This window comes from Myodes glareolus, chromosome 14 (genome assembly GCF_982192425.1).
Source record: "Myodes glareolus chromosome 14, mMyoGla1.1, whole genome shotgun sequence".
NCBI classification, from domain to species: Eukaryota; Metazoa; Chordata; class Mammalia; order Rodentia; family Cricetidae; genus Myodes; species Myodes glareolus.
In genome coordinates, this window is record NC_142039.1 from 9854124 (window position 1) to 9873921 (window position 19798).

At 45.7% G+C, this 19798-nt stretch overlaps 1 protein-coding gene across 2 annotated transcripts in view; it reads left to right on the forward strand.

Annotated features, from left to right (window-relative positions):
• Positions 1-829: 829 nt before the first annotated feature.
• The window catches only part of Nebl (nebulette), a 351846-nt gene continuing 332877 nt past the window's right edge, over positions 830-19798 (forward strand). The window contains exons 1-2 of one of the 2 annotated variants that reach the window (XM_087896342.1): positions 830-1121; positions 2437-2531. In XM_087896342.1, the coding sequence (XP_087752468.1) occupies positions 1053-1121; positions 2437-2531 (164 nt within the window). In that variant the 5' untranslated portion in view covers positions 830-1052. The remainder of the gene's footprint in view (positions 1122-2436; positions 2532-19798) is intronic. The other variant, XM_087896343.1, reaches the window with a different exon arrangement.

A 19798-nucleotide genomic window follows, 5' to 3' on the forward strand; every position in this document is an offset into this window, starting at 1 on the left:
AACACCGATTGTATTAACCAAGAAAGGCTTGATTCTGGCCTATAATGACCAATCGTTCTCCAGTGACATAAAAAGTATAAAAAGTACGGCGACTAGGGGGCACCAAGAAAGCTTCCTCATCCTGGGCCGTAGGACTTACAGGCAGGCACTATAGATTCATTTTCTCTGTCCAGTGGTGGTTGGAGTCAGGCGGCCCAAGGGGGTGTACCGGACACTTGACTCTCTCTCGGTTCCCGCGAGCCTCCCCAGTTCCGGGCTAGCGTCTTCAGCTCCTGGCGGAGAAAGCCTCGTCGCAGGCAGGGTGTCTTGGCCAGTGTGCTGGGCGGTACCATGCAGAGCTGGTCCCCTGAGCCTTACGGGGAGCTCGGGCACATCCTTGGCCGACCTCTGGGTGTCAGGGACATCACCCTGGAGTGAGAGGAGGGCTTCCGGCTGGGGTGGAAGAGAGAGGAAGGGGGCTGGAAGTGCGCGGGTTTGAGCTTTTCCCGGGCTCCCGTCACCCCCAGCTCTGACCTCCCCCGCCTGGCTCGCTGTGTCGCCACCGCCCACCTGGGCGCGCGAGGCTGCTGCAGCGTGGGTGCTGGCTCCCCAGGCCTCATTGGGTGGCTGTGTGCGGAGTTCTCCGGGTCCCTAGCATCCCCTCCCCCCGCGCCGTCCTCTGTCCCCCTAGTGCCAGACAGGCTGGTTCTCTGCCCCTTGGGTCGGTGCGCGCTGGTGGGTTTGGCCTGCGCGGCGGCGGCGGAGGCGGGGGAGCGAGTGAGCGAGCGCGAGGGGCGGGCGCGAGTGGTTGTGAGTCACCGGTACCTGGAGCGCTAGCGACGCAGAGCCAGCGGCGCACAGCCCGAGCCGGAGCTGAGAGCCAGCGTCGCAGAGTGCGGCCGGCCCCAGGCCCTGCCGCGCCCCCTTGCATCCCACCAGACCAGTTCGCCCGCGCTTGAAACCCTCCAGCTTGCCCAGAGGTGGCACGGGGCTCTCCAGGGGATGTCACAGCGGCTCCCCGGAGCCCCTAACCACAGCCGCAGCAACAGCCACCGCCCGCGGGAACCGCGACAATGAATCCCCAGTGCGCCCGCTGCGGAAAAGTGGTGTATCCCACGGAGAAAGTCAATTGCCTGGATAAGGTGAGCGAGGGGGCGCCTGGCCAGCCCGGACCTGCCGGGCGTCCGACTGCACCTGCTCCAAGAAGTTTTGGCACCTGGGTTAGAAAGATGAGTGGGTTGGTATGTTTCCTGGGTCTTGGAACAGGGAGAGGATGCCCGAAGGAAGACCCCAGCCGTTGTGTCTGAAATCTCCACGATCAGATGATAAGGGTGTTGGAATTAGGAAAGGCTTTTGTCCCGGGTGTAGGGTGCGCGACATCCACACAGTTGCCTTAAAGGACTCATGGCAGCCCCAGCACGGAAGAGCCAGGATGGGTGTCTAGTAGCTAGGCTGAGCCAACCAGGAGCCAAGCTGAGAACCCAGGGGCTAGGTTGAGCACCCAGCAGCCAGGTTGAGTCACCCACGAGCCAGGATGGGAACCGTGTGTGTGTGGGAGCATTTAACAAGCCGCGTCCCCTCCCCCGTCATGTCTGTCCCTCCCTCCCCGCTGCACGGACCTTGGCTCCTTCATCTTATCCAGTCCTTAACAGTTCTTGTGACAACGGCTTTAGGAAAAGGCAAATAACAATTACTATGTCATGGGGCGCCACTGCCGCAGTGCTAAGAATAACCCCTCTAGGAAAGACCCAGCCCGGTGTAGCAAGCTGACCCCTGGGCGCCTACTCCACCAGGGTAAATTCCAGAGGAAGTGGCTTTAGCCGGGTCTCAGCAGCTCTGCCCTTCCTGGGTGTGGATGGAGTTGAACAGCCTGCTAGACAGACCCAGCGCGATCCCTGGTGACTGACAATTGAAACCAGCCGTAGGCAGTCCCAGTGAAATTTGCGTTTGGTGTTACAAATGCCTCTGTAGAGTAATCCATCTCTCAGACAGAGCAGCGTTTTGCAATTTAGTGGAAGCTGGGTGGGAATGGGGACAAGGGTATTTACACAGGCCACCTCTGTTACTGTGGGTTGTCCGACTTCCGGTGGACACGTGTGTGAAAATCCTACAAACACAACATTTAGGTATTTGGAAAGAGAACCTCTTTCATTTTAAAGCCCCCCCCTCCCCGTCCCAGTTCCCTATTAACTGACTTCAGGGTTCCTTTTCCACTGTAATATGGGCAGACCCTTGGCATTCCTTCCTTTGTGAGTCTGTAGTGGTGGGATTAATTTAAAAACGAACTTTAATAGCTGTCTGAGTTCCTCACTGAACTGGAAACATAAATGTGGGCTACTACCTACGGTCATTTCTTGGCAACGTTATCATATGGGCTGCCTTCCCTGCCCGTTCTGTTCGGAACTGGTATTGCAATGAAGTGTTAAATATTTGTTTTTGTTTTTCTTGCCTTCTTAGCATTGGCATAAAGGATGCTTCCACTGCGAGGTCTGCAAGATGGCTCTCAACATGAACAACTACAAAGGCTATGACAAGAAGCCCTATTGCAATGCGTGAGTATTGCCAGTGTGCTGTGCCAGGTGTAGCCCAGCAGGAGAGCTTAAGTTAGTAGACTTGCCTCTTCTGAAGAATTGACTCAATGTGCCACTTGGTGTGCAGGTGGCCAATGACCTGCTAATGCACAGACTCCATGGCCACTTACTACGCCGAAGGTCGCCGTGTTTATGTCCTGCTAATGTGTAGGGTAATTTGTGTGACTTTCCCAACAGGTTAGCTTTTGAGGTTCACGGCATTTCAGACTTAGGGACATTTATTAGAAGCTTCAGAATTTACCCACTGAGAATGTGTGGGCTCTGACATGCATGTCAGGCAGATTTCCATTTTAATCATATGTCAATTTCCATTTTAATCACAGGATGTTGCTATCTTGCAATTTTATATCTGAACCTAGTTGCTAGGGAAAGAAGTCTCGTTGGTTTGGTCTTCACTGAGACGGCTCCAGGTATTCTGGGGTTTGAGCAGAGAATGAAAGAATTGTGGGGTGATTCCTACCTGGTTAGTATCAGATCTGCTGCTGTAGACCTTCTGTAGTAGACAAGGTACTTCCTGCTGCCCAGTAGTAGGTGGGGAAATAAAGCAGTGGCCTTTTCTTTGACAGGCTTCCCTAAGGGCATGTTCTGGGCAGTATTAGCTAGCCTTGACACAGTGTTTACCATGAGTCAGACCATGTTTAGAGTACTTTATGCATACTGAGTTATTTAATCTTTACTAATATCTCATGGGTAAAGGGGAACATTAATATTACTCCCCTCCATAACAGGTAATGAGACTAAATGGAGGAGCTAAGCTTCAGAATCAAATTCTACATTGGGCAGAGCCTCCAAGGGCTCTCTTGTTGTCTTGGGATCCATGCTGCTTTACTCTCCTGAGCATCCCTCTGGTCTCACAGAGACTTCACTGTGGGCTTTTAGTCCTGACCATGGATTCTTCCTCTTCCCAGTTCCCCCATGGTCATGGCAAGGCCTAGAGATGGCTCAGAGATCTCTGGATGACACGAACATTCTAGCTGGAATATTGGCAACACCTGTTCCTTCCCAGTATTTGAAGCAACTCTGTAGGTCTTTGGGAGACTGAGGGTCAGGCCATCTTCATCTTGTACAGGGAGTATGAAACAGTCAGCGGAGAGTCGGTGAACAAGCGGTGTGCTCAGATCTCTGGTGCCGAACTTCAAAAGTATCTGGTGGCCGGGGGGCTCGGTGGGTAAGGGTGCTTGTGCCATAAGCATCAACACCTGTAACCACAGCATTTTGGGGAGCAGAGATGGGGATCACCAGGACTCGCTGGCCGTCTACCTAGGCAGATCTCATGAGAGACTCTGTGCCAAGGGAAGAAGTGGAGAGTAACAATTGGTATTCTTCTCTAGTTTCCTTGCCTGTGCATGTAAATTTCACATACATTCATACACACACACAAACACACACACATAGTATGGCAGAGAATTATAGTTTTTTTTTCTTTGTAGTTGAAATTTTCTTTGGGACACCAAACAGCTCCCAAATAAAGACACAGAGATTTATTAATTATGAATTCTTTTTAAATTGATTTTTATTGAGCTCTACATTTTTCTCTGCTCCCCTCCCTGCCTTTCCCTAATTATGAATTCTTGGCCTTACTTTAGGCTTGTCCCACTAGCTCTTCTAATGTAATTTGACCTGTTTCTCTTTATCTATGTTTGCCTTGGGCCTTTTTACCTTTCATTCATTCTGTATGTTCTGTTTTCCTTCTTCCTCCATTCCTGTTTGACTGGCCCCTGACACCTCCCTGGCATCTCTTTTCTTTCTTACCCCAGCCTAAATTCCTCCTCCTCCTTACTTTCCCTGCCCAGAAGCCTGTGCCTCCTTCCTTGCTTCTGTCTATTCAGCTTTTTATTAGACCAACCATGTGCCTGAGGCAGTCAAGGTAAAACTGCAACACATCTTTACATAATTAAACAAATGCAATGCCTCTTTACATAGCTGAACAAATATTCTGCGACATAAACAAATACATCACATCTTTATATACACAAACGCAACATATCTTTATGCAGTTAAACAAATGTAACACATCTTTGCATAGTTAAACATTTCTTTGTGTTTCTTTCTGGTCTAGTTTAGGGCTCACAGGGAGACAGATGCTTTCCAAGAAATTAGAATTTTGAGGACTGAAGAGAATTCAGGGCTTCCTTGGACAAGTAGTGCACAGATATTCTCCGAATCTGTTTTCAACCCTCCCAAACCCTATTCTTTACTGAGAAAATCTAAAGACAAAAAACAAAAATGAGATTTGGGGGACCGTGGTCTTCTCCTTCCTTAAGGAGGACAAACAGCTGGTTCCATATCAAAGACTGGTGCAATAAGAAGAGAAGGAAGGGCTGACAGCACATAAACAAGATAATTGTTCTTTAGGGAAAGGAGAGACAACCATCCTTCCTGGAACTGTTTAGCTTGGGGCCTAATGGCCCCAGGTTTATGGGCCATTTCAGGATCAGGAAGGATCACTTACAACTTTACAGTCTGAAGTTTAGAACCAATCCATAACAATGCTTTTTGGGTCTCCCAAGAAGGCCTTCAGGGTTTAGAGGGAAAAAGGAGAGAATCACAACTGCAAAAGAGATGGACATATTGAATGACAAGAGAAATTTTAAAAAAAGAAATATAGAAAAAAAGAGAGGAAGGGTGAAAGCTGGAGAGGTGGCTTACTGGCTTAAGTGCCTCTACACCATCTTGAGGCCCTGAATTATTTCCTCAGAAACCATGTAGAAAATTAAGACATGGTAAGAAGGGGACAGGTTTGGGGCTTGCTGGCCAGACAGTCTAGCATACTTGTTGAGCTCCAGGCTAATGAGAGACCCCATTTCAAAACCCAACAAGGTAGACAACTCCTGAGGAATGAGAATGATACCTATGGTTGACCTCTGTCCTTCATATGCATGCTTACATATATGTACCCACTTGTATTGGAACACACATGTGGGTAAGTACGTGCGTGAGTGTGTGTGTAACACACACACACACAGAGTCAAGAAGGAAAAACAAGAAGCTAGTTAGCTTAGCTCAGCTCTGTTCTGTGAGTCTCACAGTGTGCTGCAAGACCTGAACAGGGCGGGAAAGGCTAGTTAATTTGAACTATGACTTAACAGTGAATCAGTGCCAAGACACTGGGATTTGGACCCTAAGACAAAAGAACTCCATCAGTAGGAAATACCATGCTATGAGATTTCTGGTCTTGAGTTTTCACTCATTTTAGATACCTCTAAATTAAATATTTACAGATTTTTTGTTTCTGATGACTCTTGCTCTTTGTTAGTATCTCAACTAGAAGTGTTAGAGTACCACCTGGTTCTTCTGCTCATTATTGGACCCAGCAGTATACTTTATTCAGCAGCTAAAATGAAGGTACGAATTCATCTCTCCTGAGTGAATGAGAGAGCTGAAGTTTCATATTTGTCTAATTTAGCTCAAGTTTGCACCCAATCTTAGCAACTTTCTCCAGAAAATAAGGCTTTTACAAGTTACAGGTTCTATTCACCGTGATGTTTCCAGGCTCAGAGGTATCCGTTGTTTTCAGCCCATATTTTTCTAAGGTCATGTGTTGCCATGTGATCTGGTCCATGTGGATTACCCTCTGGGGATCCATGCATCTGCTCTAATTCAGGTGGTGTTGCTTGTCAGTCATCTGTTCCCTGTAGTCTCAGACAGGAGGGCGGCCATCATTTCTCTGGGTCAGTGGTGGAAAACTGATTCTCGAATGAATTAAGCTCCAGGAAAATGAAGTGTTTTCTGTCTGTCCATGGAAAGCGACATTTTAACTGTACCCAGTTTGGTTCAGTAGTTGATACACATGTGCTCAAATGTCACTTTTTACTATGAGAATCTTAAAGAGAAGAATACAGTCCTTCTTTAGTAACTGAGGCGTATAGGTCCCAGCAGTCCCTCCCCTCTCTATTTAGCAGTATTGGTAGATGCTCAAGGCCGCTGGAGAAAGGGATGTAGTGTTTGCATATAGTCTGCACCCTGTCCTCCCACACACGCTAAGTCACCTCCAGATCCAAGCACAATGTAAATGCCATGAAAATAGTTCTCATGCTGTATTGCCTAGGGAATGACGACAGGAAAAAGGGCCTGCACATTTAGGATAGATTCATACTTCCCAGTAGTTTCCATCCATGAGTAGGTATATTGCAGATATGGCCCTCACAGGTAAGGAAGCAGATTACATTGACCATCTGTGTGTTTCTTACCTGGAATCACGTTTTATTAACCTTTTGGCCAATTTTGCTTCATCCTTTTCTGCTACATCTAATTCTATACAATTTTTAAATATTGTTAGGCCATTGGCCAGTTTCTTATTTTGTCATATTTCATCCTTAAACATGATATCATGCACTAAGAATAAAGATATTTTCTTCAAGAATCAACAACCATTTTTATGTGTAAGAAAATAAAATTGATACTATTTATATTTGGCCCATGTTTAACCTACGTTTCTTTCATTGTCCTAAGATTGTCTTTTTCAGTTTGTGTGTGGGGTGTGTGCGAGCGTGGGCATGCCTTATTTTAGGATCCAATCAAGGTGCAGAGTTTACATTTAGTTGTTAGGAAAACACCAACTTTTTCTGACTACTACAAGTTCAATGTCAGGCATCCAATTTCTGCTACCAATTCTCATGGCTTAGATAGTCTCTTAAGAGAGTTTCCAGGCAGAGTACTTATGTGGTATTTTCTTTTAGACAGTAGCATGTGTAATTAGCTTGAGACTCTTTGAAATAAATATTAACGTTGTGCTTAAGATTTGAAAGCACAAACACAGGCGTTTTCTTTGTAATTGATACCTGAGGGCATCTTTTTTTAATGGAATGAGGCAGTGAACGCTTCTTGGGTTTAGATGCGTTGCTTGCTTATAGTCTCATGTGCTTAGAGAAGAAATAAGTATTCTGTTTGCTTTCATGCAAAGGAGGACATGTATAAAAATGTAATTTACATGGTATTTACATTTTGATCTTTTTGTTAGGATAATCAAAATAGAGTATATGCTCGACACGAGATTGGACACAATGCACATTTAGTTCCTAACATAGCACTGCACACTATTAAAATATTTAAACACAAACTGGTCTACTTGAGTACGTGCCATGTTTTCATAAGCCTTTATATTTCATAAGCCGGCAGTGGATTCTTGGTTACCACATTCAGGATTTTCTGCATCTTAGAACTTGCAAAGCAAAGAGGACTGAGCAATGCTCTTACTGCTTAGAGGTGCGGGGAAAATAACACTAGATGATTAGACAAAAAACACAGCTTGTATTTATGCATGAATTATATGCCAAGCTAAACTACAAACACTCTGATACCCCACATGCCACACAAAGACTATAAACCCCAAGGCCATTTGTCAAATTATTTAATTTATTGTGTGTGAAAGTCAAATTTGCATTTATTATGTGTTTGCAAAAAAATATATTGGTTCTTGGGATTTTCTGAGAAGATATTATTGCTTAGAAGTAGCAATATCAATGACTGGCCTTTAATGTGCTTCCACCAAATGTCACATTATTTTAGGTCCAGGGAAGGACCAGACAATGATTCAATATTTTAGTATGACCTTGCCAATAATTTCCCCAAGTCATTCCTTCTGCAGATTTGTGTGTGTGTGTGTGTGCGCGCGCGCGTGCTCGTGTGTAGAGCCGTGGGTGTGTGTGTGAACATTTGTCCCGATTGTGTCAAATGTATTTTTAATTGTGAAGTAAAAACAAAACAAAACAACCCAAAAACAAAACCCAAAAAATATCCCAAACCCACAGATATCTGTGCTAAGTGCATTTAGTCATCTTTCCAATAAGATTCCCTCCCACCAAAGAGTCTCACTTAACATGATTTTGTGAGACTTTTGAAAATGAAACAGCAGGAGCTGTGTGTTGCCTTTGCTTTCTCTCTCTGGCTGCGTTAGCATTTCCCCTTGTGAATATTCATTGGCTAGCTCCAGCCTGGAAGATGCTGAGCTGGGCGCTGCTCATTAAGAGCCACCCAGAATGGTCAGTGCGCTTCTGCCAGTCTGTCCTGCCAGTGCATATCTGGGCCAAGGCTCCTCTGGCTCCCACTTCACTCTTCTCTGTGCTAACTTCTTGTTAGTACTCTTTCTGAGGTTATCAGAGGACAGGGAAGGGAAAGTAATGAAAGTAGACCTGAGCTCCACGCCCATCCCACCTCCTGGTTCCCTTATCTCTGTCTGCCTCTTCCAAATTTGGTCCTGTACACTCTGTGGCCCCAGGCTATTTCAAGGGGATTTGTGAGTTCCCTACTGTTGAGTGAGCAGTGGTTACTGAAGGTTTCCTGACCTGCACAGCCGTCATCAACGCTTTGGAGCTTGGCATTGATGGGTTTGAATCCTGACACCATCTCGTCTTCTAGATCAAGTCTTTGGATTGTTTATTCTTCCTCTATAAAACAAGAACAGTAATAGCATGTATTATTTACTTTTCTAATTGTGGGGCAGAATGCCTGAAAGCGGTAACTTCAGAAAGAAGTTTATTAGACTCACAGTCCCAGAGGGCACAGCCCAGCACAGTGGGGAAGACGTGGAAGTGGGGGCTTGTAGATAGTCACACGGTGGTGACAGATCAGAAGCAGAGTGAGAAAGTGGGTGGGGCTGTAGCTCTCAAGGTCTCCCCGCTAATGTCCTGTATCCAGACAATTTGTCCAACTTCATGAAGATTCAGTAGCTTCCCAAAATAGCGCCACCAGCAGGAGACCAAGTGTTCACACACAAAAACCTGTGTGTGTGTGTGTGTGTGTGTGTGTGTATTGGTACAGATTTAAACCATAACCTGCCAAACTCACAGCACCCGGTGAAGATTGCGAAAGCCAGGAGCAGCACATAGCTGATCTTCAGCAGACAATAGTGCCCTTTTCACCATGGGAGGTTTTTGAGGGGTGAAGAAAAAGTACAGAAAGATGGAGAAGCACAGCACATAAATAATAGCAGTTACCCTAATAGAAAAATCATATTGAAGTAAGTGTATGTGCGTGTGTGTGTGTATGTGCATGTGTGCATGTACGTGTGTGTGCATGCCCGTGTGTGTGTGTGTGTGTGTGTGTGTGTGTGTGTGTGTATGTGGTGCTGGGGATCAGACCTGAGGCCTCATATCTGCTAGGCAAGCACTGTCTCGCCACGCCACACCACTAGCCCCACTCATACCAGTTTTTGCACTGTGGAATGCCATTCCTGTATCCAGAACTGGAAGAAAGAAAGACAAATATCAAACACAGAGAAAACATGCATGTGCCCTTGAGTGCTAGAAGTTTGAGACAGGCTAGTCTGTAGTTATGCCCTGTACGCCAGAGAGCACTGAGAGCTGCCCATGGGCACGGTGAGGAACAGGGTGTCATTGGCCTGGAAGTGGTCCTTCAGTGGACTTCAGCTGTTACTTTCACATGCTTCCATCATGTGAGCCCCACACTTTTCCTGGGGGCCAACCTGGTACCATTAGCTCCAAGATCAACCATGGCACACACATACCTTGCTGTGTGGGATCTATGTGCTTTCCCATCTGTGTCCACTTGGGGAGGGGAGTGTTCTTTTTTTGCTCACTTGCTTGTCCCTTGTACCTGCCGTGTGATGATGTGATGATGCTCAGCTGGCATTAAGGCTTTCTTGGGGACTGTCGTCATGCTAGCCTCTCAGAGTGCTGCCTCTGCGCTTATCCCTAATTCAGCATGGGGCCCCGCTGGTTTCTCCTAGGAAGGCAAGAAGCTAACAATCTAGGAGCAAGGTGTAGGCTAGGCTCTGAGGAGCCTGAAAGGTTTTTTTTCCAAATCTGAATAGCAAAGGGGTGAAATGTCCTTATTGACAGGATAGGCTTGTGAATTCCAGGCTTGGATGTGGTAGGATTCATTGTTGTTGCTTAAAGGTTCAGGTGTAGACACGCGTTCTGAAAACATTCCTTATCCATGTTTGTGTGTTTTCACTGTAATTTGTAAAGGGGGGGGGATTTCTTCTCCTTCTCAGGGACTTTACAGAGACGAAATGGCGGGAGGATGTTTGTGAGCATCAACACATCAAATGACACCTATCAGGCACCCACATGTCAGTCCATCCTGTTATTTATCACAACAAATTAGTGACACGGCCTACAATTTCTCAGAGATTGGAGAAAATGCCACAGTCTTAAAAGTGACAACTTCGAAGGAAAGGCATCGTGGCGCGCTGGAGTTCTGCTGAGCAGCGATTAGAACATGCCTTGCCTGCCTTGAAGTTGTACACTTCAGGGGAAAAATTAAGTCTTTATTCCTTGACATAAACATTTATATTAGAAGATGGCGGATCTTTCCCCCTCCTCCCCTTGTGTGCCCATCTTTCCTCTTCTTCCTCTGGTGATTGAAGAGGAGAGAAGGATATACTTTATATCCTATGAAATGTTCTAGAATATATACGAAATGTTCTGATTCTCAGGTACCTCCTTAAGGCACTGTCATAATTTGGCTCATTTTATTCTTTTGAAATGTCAGAGGACTGTGTTTACAGACTGTTCATGGAATTCCTCCCTATTTGAAAATACTTTCAAAAGGTGTCATTGATGTGCACCTTCTGTCTCTTTAGGGTGATGCATTTGGTATGGAATGATGTGATGTTAGCAGAGATTCCGAGATGCAGCACAGGAAATACCTTCTGGGTCTTAGTGAAACGCAAGGTCAATGCGTGATATAGATGTCTGCGCTGGAGGACTTATTGATTATGTGTCAGAGGCTGGAGTAAGAGAACATGGTTGTATGTCTTTCTTAAACATTTTCAGATGAATGTTTTACCAAGTGGTTCCCAAGGAAATCAGGAAGTAAGAAAGACAGACATTGGCGTGCACCGAGCCCCCTTGCAGTCTCTAGGGAAGAGGGCGAGTTTTGCTTGCCGTTTCTGCTGCGGGGTTAGTGTGATCTGGGCTTTTAGCACTAGAAGTGGGATCTTGGGTAACATTTATGAGTTGAGTCCCCAGCACAATTCAGAGCCTGAGTAAAAAGGATTGTTATTGATTCTTCTGTGCTCAAACTCACCGCCGGAATCCAGCAAAACTCCTCTAAGGAACCCAATGGCTCTTCCTGGTTAAGACTGGATGGGGCACTGACATAGCAGTGGAGGAGGAGGTGTGTGAAACGCCAGGCTTAAATGTCCATGATGGTTTCTTATGGAGCTGGGGAACCCAAAGTTAATCTTGTTTGTATTTAGCTTTGCATTTTCTAGATGAAGCCCTGGGAGGAGCGGCCTTGCAGTGCTCAAAGTCTGTTTACCTTCCTACAATCTGCTGGCTCTTTCCCACTGAATTCTAGGAGGGGCTAGAAGGCAGCCAGTTCAGTGTGTGCATCCCTAAGTCCTGTGGATTGAGAACTAGGCTGGTGGTCTGTTATGTTCCTGCTTCAGCTCAGGGGTTTAAAAAGACTTTTAGACAAGAATCCTTGATTAGCTCCCTGGATACTCATTATTTATCAAAGGCAGATGCAAACCAACAAGCGAGCTTGGAGCGATGGCGTGATGATACTCAGTCAGGGGTTTATGGATCTGAATGGCAGAGGGATGTCATATTGCTGCCTGCTAATAATTGTGGTCCTTAAATGTGACTTCATGATCCATTAACTGATCAAGAGCATGATGCCTACCAAATTCAGGCTAGGCACAAGCTTTCAGTCAGTACAGTACACACATCAATAGAGAAGGCCTGTTCCCACTGGTAGTTAACTCTAGAAGATCCAGTGCCCTCTTCTGGCCTCCTCACACACATATAAACCCACAGTAACCATAATTAAAAATAATGATGGTCAATCTTTTTCTAAGGAGAGAAGGCCTGCTCTACTCACAAGTATTTAAAAAGAGATTTACTTGTAATTTTTAATTGTGTGTGTCTATGTGTGAATACGTGCGCATGAGTGCAGTTGCCTGAAGAGGCCAGAAGAGGGCGCTGGATCTCTTGGAGCTGATTGTGAGTGACCTGATACGGGTAGGGAGGGAACTCAGAGCCTTTGTAAAATCAGCATGCTCCTGGGAGCCTGGTGTCCAGTCTCCTCTGATGCGCTCTTGGTGGTTTGATGCCTTGGATAGTATATGTCATTCTTCCAAGGCTGCTCTTCTGGTTCTTGAGCTTCATGCATCCCATCACCTCTCCTTGTTTATCTTCGCATAGCCACCCCATGTCCCTTCCTGGGTTCAGCCTTTCCCATGTTTGCCCATTGTCTTTACCATTGTCTAATTGTCCTTTAGCAGATTCTCCTGCCACCATAGTTACTCTCAGTATGTGATTCTGGCCACAGTGTGCACCGTAGAGACATAGCTGGTCCAGAAGCAAGCAGGCTGGGGGTCTGACAGATGTTCACAACCATCTTTTGTCTGCTTTTTCAGTTGTTCCACTTCTCTCTAGCCACACTGGGCTACGGGCTCTGAGGCCTTCATTGAGTTTCTTAGCTGAAGTCTTATTAGCTTCACCTGCAGAATGGGTACAATTATAGACTATCTCTTAGAAGTAAGAATTTATTAGAATAATAAAATTAACTTAGTAAAATTTTTGGCACATAGTAAGGAGTAAGCAAAGATTAAGGACGATTTTACCATAATTTACTAAACACTCAGACTTAAGCATTTATTCTTGCTTATTTATGACTCTTTGTACGAGCTACTTTTATCTTCAAAGCTATGACTACCTTTGTGAAGTACACTGAATTTTTTAGTCAACTATTGGGCTTTCCCTCTGTGTATTCATTATAGTTTTTTTAATTTTAATCTTCGGCTGTGTGTATATTGTAGTATGAATGTGGAGGCTGTGTGCATACTGTAGTATGAATGTGGAGGCTGTGTGTATATACTGTAGTATGAATGCGGAGGCTGTGTGTATACTGTAGTATGAATGTGGAGGCTGTGTGTATACTGTAGTATGAATGTGGAGGCTGTGTGTATGCTGTAGTATGAATGTGGAGGAAATAGGACGCAGACTTGAGTGTCAACGCTCACCTCCACTTTGTTTGATATGGGTCTTGTGCTGTCCACTGCCATGTGTGCCAGGCGAGCTGGCCTATGAGCTCCCTCCTGTCTTCTTCCCAGCCTCTCTGTAGTTCTGATGCCTCAGTTTCTCCATACGTTCTCAGGCTTATCTTGCACCGCAGTTGCTTTGGTGACCTCATTTGTGGGGATTTCCTGCTGAGCTGGAAACTGGGAACTTCTCAGTCCGGGCCTGGAGATGGAGACAAGAAAAGGCAAGTCGACGGGAAGAGATTTCTGTGTAAGGGGCGGTTTCTGGCAAATATGGAAGATGTTGAAAGTGAGTGTTGCAAGATCGCAGAGCAGTACCGGAGTGGGCATCATTCCACAAGTGAAGGACTTGGTCCCTAACAAGAAGGGTGGCTACTTAAGATTCCAGCCACAGTTGAGGAGTTCTCTGCCAGCCACATTCCTGACCAACTGGATGGAAATTTCAGAGTGACATCAACTCTTTCAGATATGATAATTAGTTTGGATGAGGCATAGAACTCAGCAAGGAGCTGGGAGAGGCATGATCAAAGTACACTGAATGAAATCCCAATAAATTAATTAGAAAATTTTCTTTTTATCATCAAAAATACAAACCAGGGGGCTGGAGAGATGTCTCAGTGGGTAAGAGTTTGCTTCATAAGCACAAGGACTTGAGTTCAGATCCCAGCACTTAGTAAACAGCCAGATATCTGTGCCCATTGAGAGTGGTGACAAGGGAGGTTTGCTGGGGTTTGCTCGCCAGGCAGCCTAAACAAATAACGGTGAGCTCTGGGCGCAGTGAAAGACTCTGTCCAGAGGAAATAAAGCTCAGAGCACCAGGGGAGAAGACCGGCATCCTGCTCTGGCTACTATACACATAGGCATGGGTGTGTGCCCTTGTACATACATATGTGCAAACACAACACAAGGGAAGAAAAAACCCACAAATCAAAGTCATCCAATGAAAAGGCATATAGGTCAGAATCCAGAACACTGGGCATGGTGATTCGCTGCTTTTGCTCTGTGGAGCCAGGATCTGTTATGTCCCCCGACCCCCAACCCCTCACCAAACACTAATGTGTCAGCAACCAGGACTCCCCACCAGGCTCTGATGTCCAGACTGCTTTTTGGAGTTTCATTATTTAGGTACAACTAATAGAGTCATTTGCCACGTGTTTGCTCAGTCTCTAACCCCCTCCACTCTCTTGGAGGAGGTTGTTGATATAACCCCACTCAAAGCTGAAATGAATTATGTGGTCTTTTAGAATAGCCAGTTCACTTTGAGCTGTATTGACAGCATACAGTTTAGTTTGGTGCAAGGGGTTCGTGAAGGACGGAAGTCACTCCAGTTCCTTAAGAAAGTCCAAGTGTTTGGAGTATGCCTGTCAGAAACTACAGACAAAGGTCAATTCAATTTCTTTCTATACAATAGCTGTGCTCCACCTGTCTCCATCAATGCACCCTTTGTGCACATCACAAACCTCCTTATCTCATTATGGCCTGAAGATCACTATCTGTAGTTAGTCCCTTAACAGAAGTTAGGGGACACACACACACATACACACACACACACACACACACACACACACACACATTTGCTGCTTCTCTTGGAGGACCCAGTTTAAGGGAAGAACTTCTGAGAGAACTCTGTATATTTATCTTTTATAAACAAATCATTTCTATAAGTATCCTCTAGCACAGGGGTGGTTCTAATTGCCTTTGCATATTAAAGCATCTGCTGTGTGTTCACATGGCATCTAATAGAGAAGATTGTTCAGCCAGTTCTGTCAGTGACGTGGTGAGCCTTCTGGCTCTCGGAACAATGTAGCTCAGCTTTATTCCAGGCCCTGCTAGCCAACAACTGACTCAATGAGAAGGCATAGATGTTTCTGTCCGTAGGAGTCCATGTGTCAATCCTTTCTAGAATTGGCCCTGTTTGAACTGATAACACTTGACCCGTGTAGTGACAGTCCCTTCTGATGTGGTGAAATGCTGCCATAGACCGCTAGATTGTTCGTCACTGATGCACTCTTGAACAAGGCTGACAAAAATAATGTTTATGGAAGTAGCTTGTGAAAATGACTTTGCTGTGTGACTGTTTTTCCAAAGCCTCAGAAGCAAACCCCGTGTGGCTTAGCTTTCTTTCTGCTGCTGTGGTAAGGTCAAGCCGAGCTTTATGAAGAAAGTGCTTATTTTGGCTCATGGCTCCGGGGCACAGTCCACAACGAAGAAATCAAGGCATCAGGAGTGTGAAGCAGCTGGTCCTGGCCCACCCACAATCAGGAAGCAGAGAACAGCAACTCCACGCTGCCCCTCTTTTTTGACTCACAGGGCTCAGGATCCCAGCTAGGGAATGGTGCCACCTATGGTGGGCAGGTCTTCCCAACCCTGGTGAAGTACTAAAAATATCCCCCCACAGGCATACCCAGAAACCTGTCTCTTGTAAGATTCCAGACTCTGCCAAACTTTATCAACCATGAATTTTAGATGAAAGGCCACACATGTTCATTTACATGTCATGTGTATGTTTTTCTTGGAAATACGTTTATTTTTCCCCCTAGAACTTAATGTAGTTCAGTATTAATGGATCCATCCTCTCATGAATGAAGGGTCTGTGTGTTTATGTGTGCACACGCACTCATGAAGTTTTGTTTCAGGTACGTTCCTCCATATTCTGAGGCAGGGTCTCTCACCAGCCACACAGGTTAGGTTGTTTAACTAGCGAGGCCCAGCTACCTCTCTAGTGCTCAGATTACACCCATGCGTCCTCGCTCCTTGTTTTATAATTCGAGTTCTGGGATTGACGCTCAAGCGTTTCATGCACCAAACAAATCTCCAACATCCTCTATTCTTTTACAGAACAATTTTATTTTCTTGATTAAACTTTCTGACTTTTCCATTTTCAGAACCCTACAGACAGCTTAGTGGGACCTGTGCTCCTCCCACCCCCATCTCTCTGGTTCTCTCCCATTGTCTCTGCTTAAGGTCTTTCCTGGTGCCGGTGATGTAGTTCTCTGATTTTCTTAACATTGCATGAAATTCTATTTAAAATTTCTAGATGCTTTAGGCACATAATAATTAAGGGTTATTCCTGTCGGGAATAGAAACACCATATTAGCACAGTTCTTCCTCTCAGGCTGCTAAAGAAAGATCCTTGTGTAGAGGATTTGCCTCTGTGCTCTTCTTCTTCTTCTTTTAATGGTTCTTATGTAACACTGGGTTTAATTGCCTGGGAGTCTGGAGCTGCTTTATTTGTGTATCTCTTACGTTCTGAGCACCCAGAGGTTGAGTGGTCTGTGCCCTGGAAGTGTTCCACTTAATGGCCGTCTGGTAGATGTTGTCTCTTCCGCCACACAGCGATGACACAGCAGATGAGGAGCAAACACATTTGGGGACTTAAAAGCATATTGATTCCAGCCAAGGACGGCAGTGCACGCCTATGATCCCAAAGGGGCGAAGACAGAAGGCAGACTGGCGATGTGGCTCTGCTGGGAAAGTGTTTGCCTAGCACACATGGGATTCTCGCCTTGACCCCCAGCACTACATAATCTGAGCACAGTGCTCATGCCTCGGACCCCAGCGTTAGAGAGAGGTAGAGGCAGAAGGATCAGGGTTAGCCTTGGCTATGTCGGTAGTTTAAGGCCAGCCTGGGTGACATGGAACCCTGTCTCAGAATTTTTTTTTTTAAAAAGCACATTTATTCTGGGTGGGATCCAATAGTCTTGTATCGAACAGCCGGCATCCTCTCTCTCCCAAGTCCTGGTGGGCTGGGAGACTGGGAGACATTGTCACAGAGGATTTAAAAAATTAATTCTGCAGTGGGAGAAGACAGGTGGTCACATAAAAGAGGCACCTAAATGGAGGAGAGATCAAGTGATGCTCAGATGAGATCAAGGGTGGGGGGGAGATACTCACGCTCTCCCTTCTGCACCAACACAGACACCAGGGGAAGCACACCGGCTCCGGAAGTAGGGCAGGCACAGAGCGCAGACAGGGTGACGGAACTGTGACATGTCTAGCAGGCGAATCCCTGTGCAGGGAGGAAGTTGAAGGTAAAATGATGATAGACAATGGGGTGGGAACGGAGTGAAGAAGCACAGGTGGCTCTGCCACAAGGCTGGTGCCTGCACTGGAAATAGAAACCCTGGTTTTTAACCCTTTTACATTTTGCCATGGTGAGCTATCTGCTACAAGTGGAAACAGAATGCCACTTGGTTTCTTGCTTTGTTTTCTTTATAATCTCATTGCTTTCAAGTTGATTTGGAAAATAAATAACTAGGTGGCAGGATGGTAGTTGCAGTGACTTTGAGATAAATGGTCTCAGTTCTATGGGAGCTAAGAATAAGAGGAAAAAACTTCCAATTACCTCGCGCCCAGTCTTCAGGAAAAGCGCAGTGTGGGGAGGAGGAAAGGCTTTGTTGGTCAGGGGGCCTGGGCTTGGGAAGTCTGTGCTCAGCGGGAGGGAGCCATGTGAACTTTGCTTTGTGTATCCATTGGCACACAATTGGCCTTTTATAACGATTTCTCAAGTAGACAAAAGAAGGTATGTTAGTTTTCCAGTACTGTAACAAAACACCTGTGCTAAGCCATCTTATGCAGATAGAAGGCTTGTTTTGACTTCTTTTTGGAAGGGTCAACTCATGTCTGAGCCAGCGACAAGACAGGCACTGGGGTAGAGGGTGTTTAATAGAACAGAGCTTTTCCCCACAACCAGGAAAAAAGTCAATCAGAAGCCATGTCCCCAGTGTTCATCGCAGGGCCCCAGTTCTTTAAAGGTTTCATGACCAGAAAGTACCAAACCGGGGCCAAGCTTTGACACCAGATCTATGGGGGGCACTTCAGATTCACGCTACAGCTGAAGGACTAAAGGGACTTTACCAAATAAAGTTAAATAAAAGAGAACCCATTATTTCAGAGGGGGGAAAGAGAGGTTAAGCTGTTAAAAACAAAGCAGAAGACAACAGAGGGCTGAGCTGGAAGACTTCTGAGCGCAGAGTCGTATGGCGCCTGCAGAGGAGGGCGCTAGAGTTAGGATTAATCCAGGGCAACCGACAGGCAAAGGCAAAGGAGTTTTCAAAGCACGTACGATGGGCTTGATACATAGGGCTTTGTATATCAGGCCAACTTTGCTTCTCGCTCAAGATCGAAGAGGAATGACTGCTCCAAGTCCCTGAAGGAAAACATGAGCCACAGTTTGGGGAAGACATCATGATAACAAATGATGACAGACAGCAGTGGAGTTTTGGGGTGCCTATTCTTTAGCTTTTCAACTAAGAAGCATATGATCGAAGCACGATTAGTAAAAACTCAAAGGGAGAAACTGGGGTTCAACCTGAAGTTCTGAAAAGCCAAACAGACAGCCACTATCTCTTACCTCAACCTTAGTCTGAAATGGGGATCCTGCCTCCAGGAATCTCAGAATGAGACTGTGTCTGAGAGCTGTCTCCTCTCTAGTTCTAGGATTAAAGGTGTGCACCACTGGGTTTAAAGGCATGCACTGCCTAGTTTCTATGGCAAACTAGTGTGGCTACTGGGATTAAATGTATGTGTTACTGTGGCCTGGTCTGTAAGGCTGGCTAGTGTGGCTGTTTTATTCTCTTAACTTCAGGCAAGCTTTATTTATTAAAATATAGATAAAATATCACTACATATGATTGCATTAAAATGCATTAATGCCATTAAGGAATTAAAGTAGGGCTGGGAATATAACTCAGTGGTAGAGCACTTACCCAGCTTGTGTGAGGCCCTAGTCCTAATATTAAACCCTAGCTTGGAAAAGTGGGAGAGGAAAGAAAAAATATGAAGTCATTCTTCAGCTGGTAAAAGGTTTGACTCCCTAGGTATCGATGTGTAGCATACTGAAGCATCTGAGAACATTCTTCAGGTTCTGATCCTGGGATCCAAAGGGTGGCACTGTGAATCTTGGGACTCACTGAGGCTAGGATCTTTCCTTTTTTCGTGCCTTGTTTGCACTACTTGTAAAATGTTGTCCCACCCACCCTTCTACCAGGCAGAACACCTAGTCTCAGTGGATGGTAATATATTCCCTACCTCTTCTGGTGCCCTGAATAAATACTGTCATCTTCCCGAATGTAGAGTGGCCACCATAGGGGTGTTAGCTGTGGTTAGGATCGCCTATTCATTTTGAGAAACTGCCATAAGAGAGAGCTTTGGGGACGGGGGAATTTTCCATTTAATTTTAGAATGGGGAAGAGACAGATTGTAGAAATCATTGCCTAATAAGTGTGACATTAATTCCGGGCCAAGCTCTCCATGGGTAAGTGCATGGGTGGTTTGG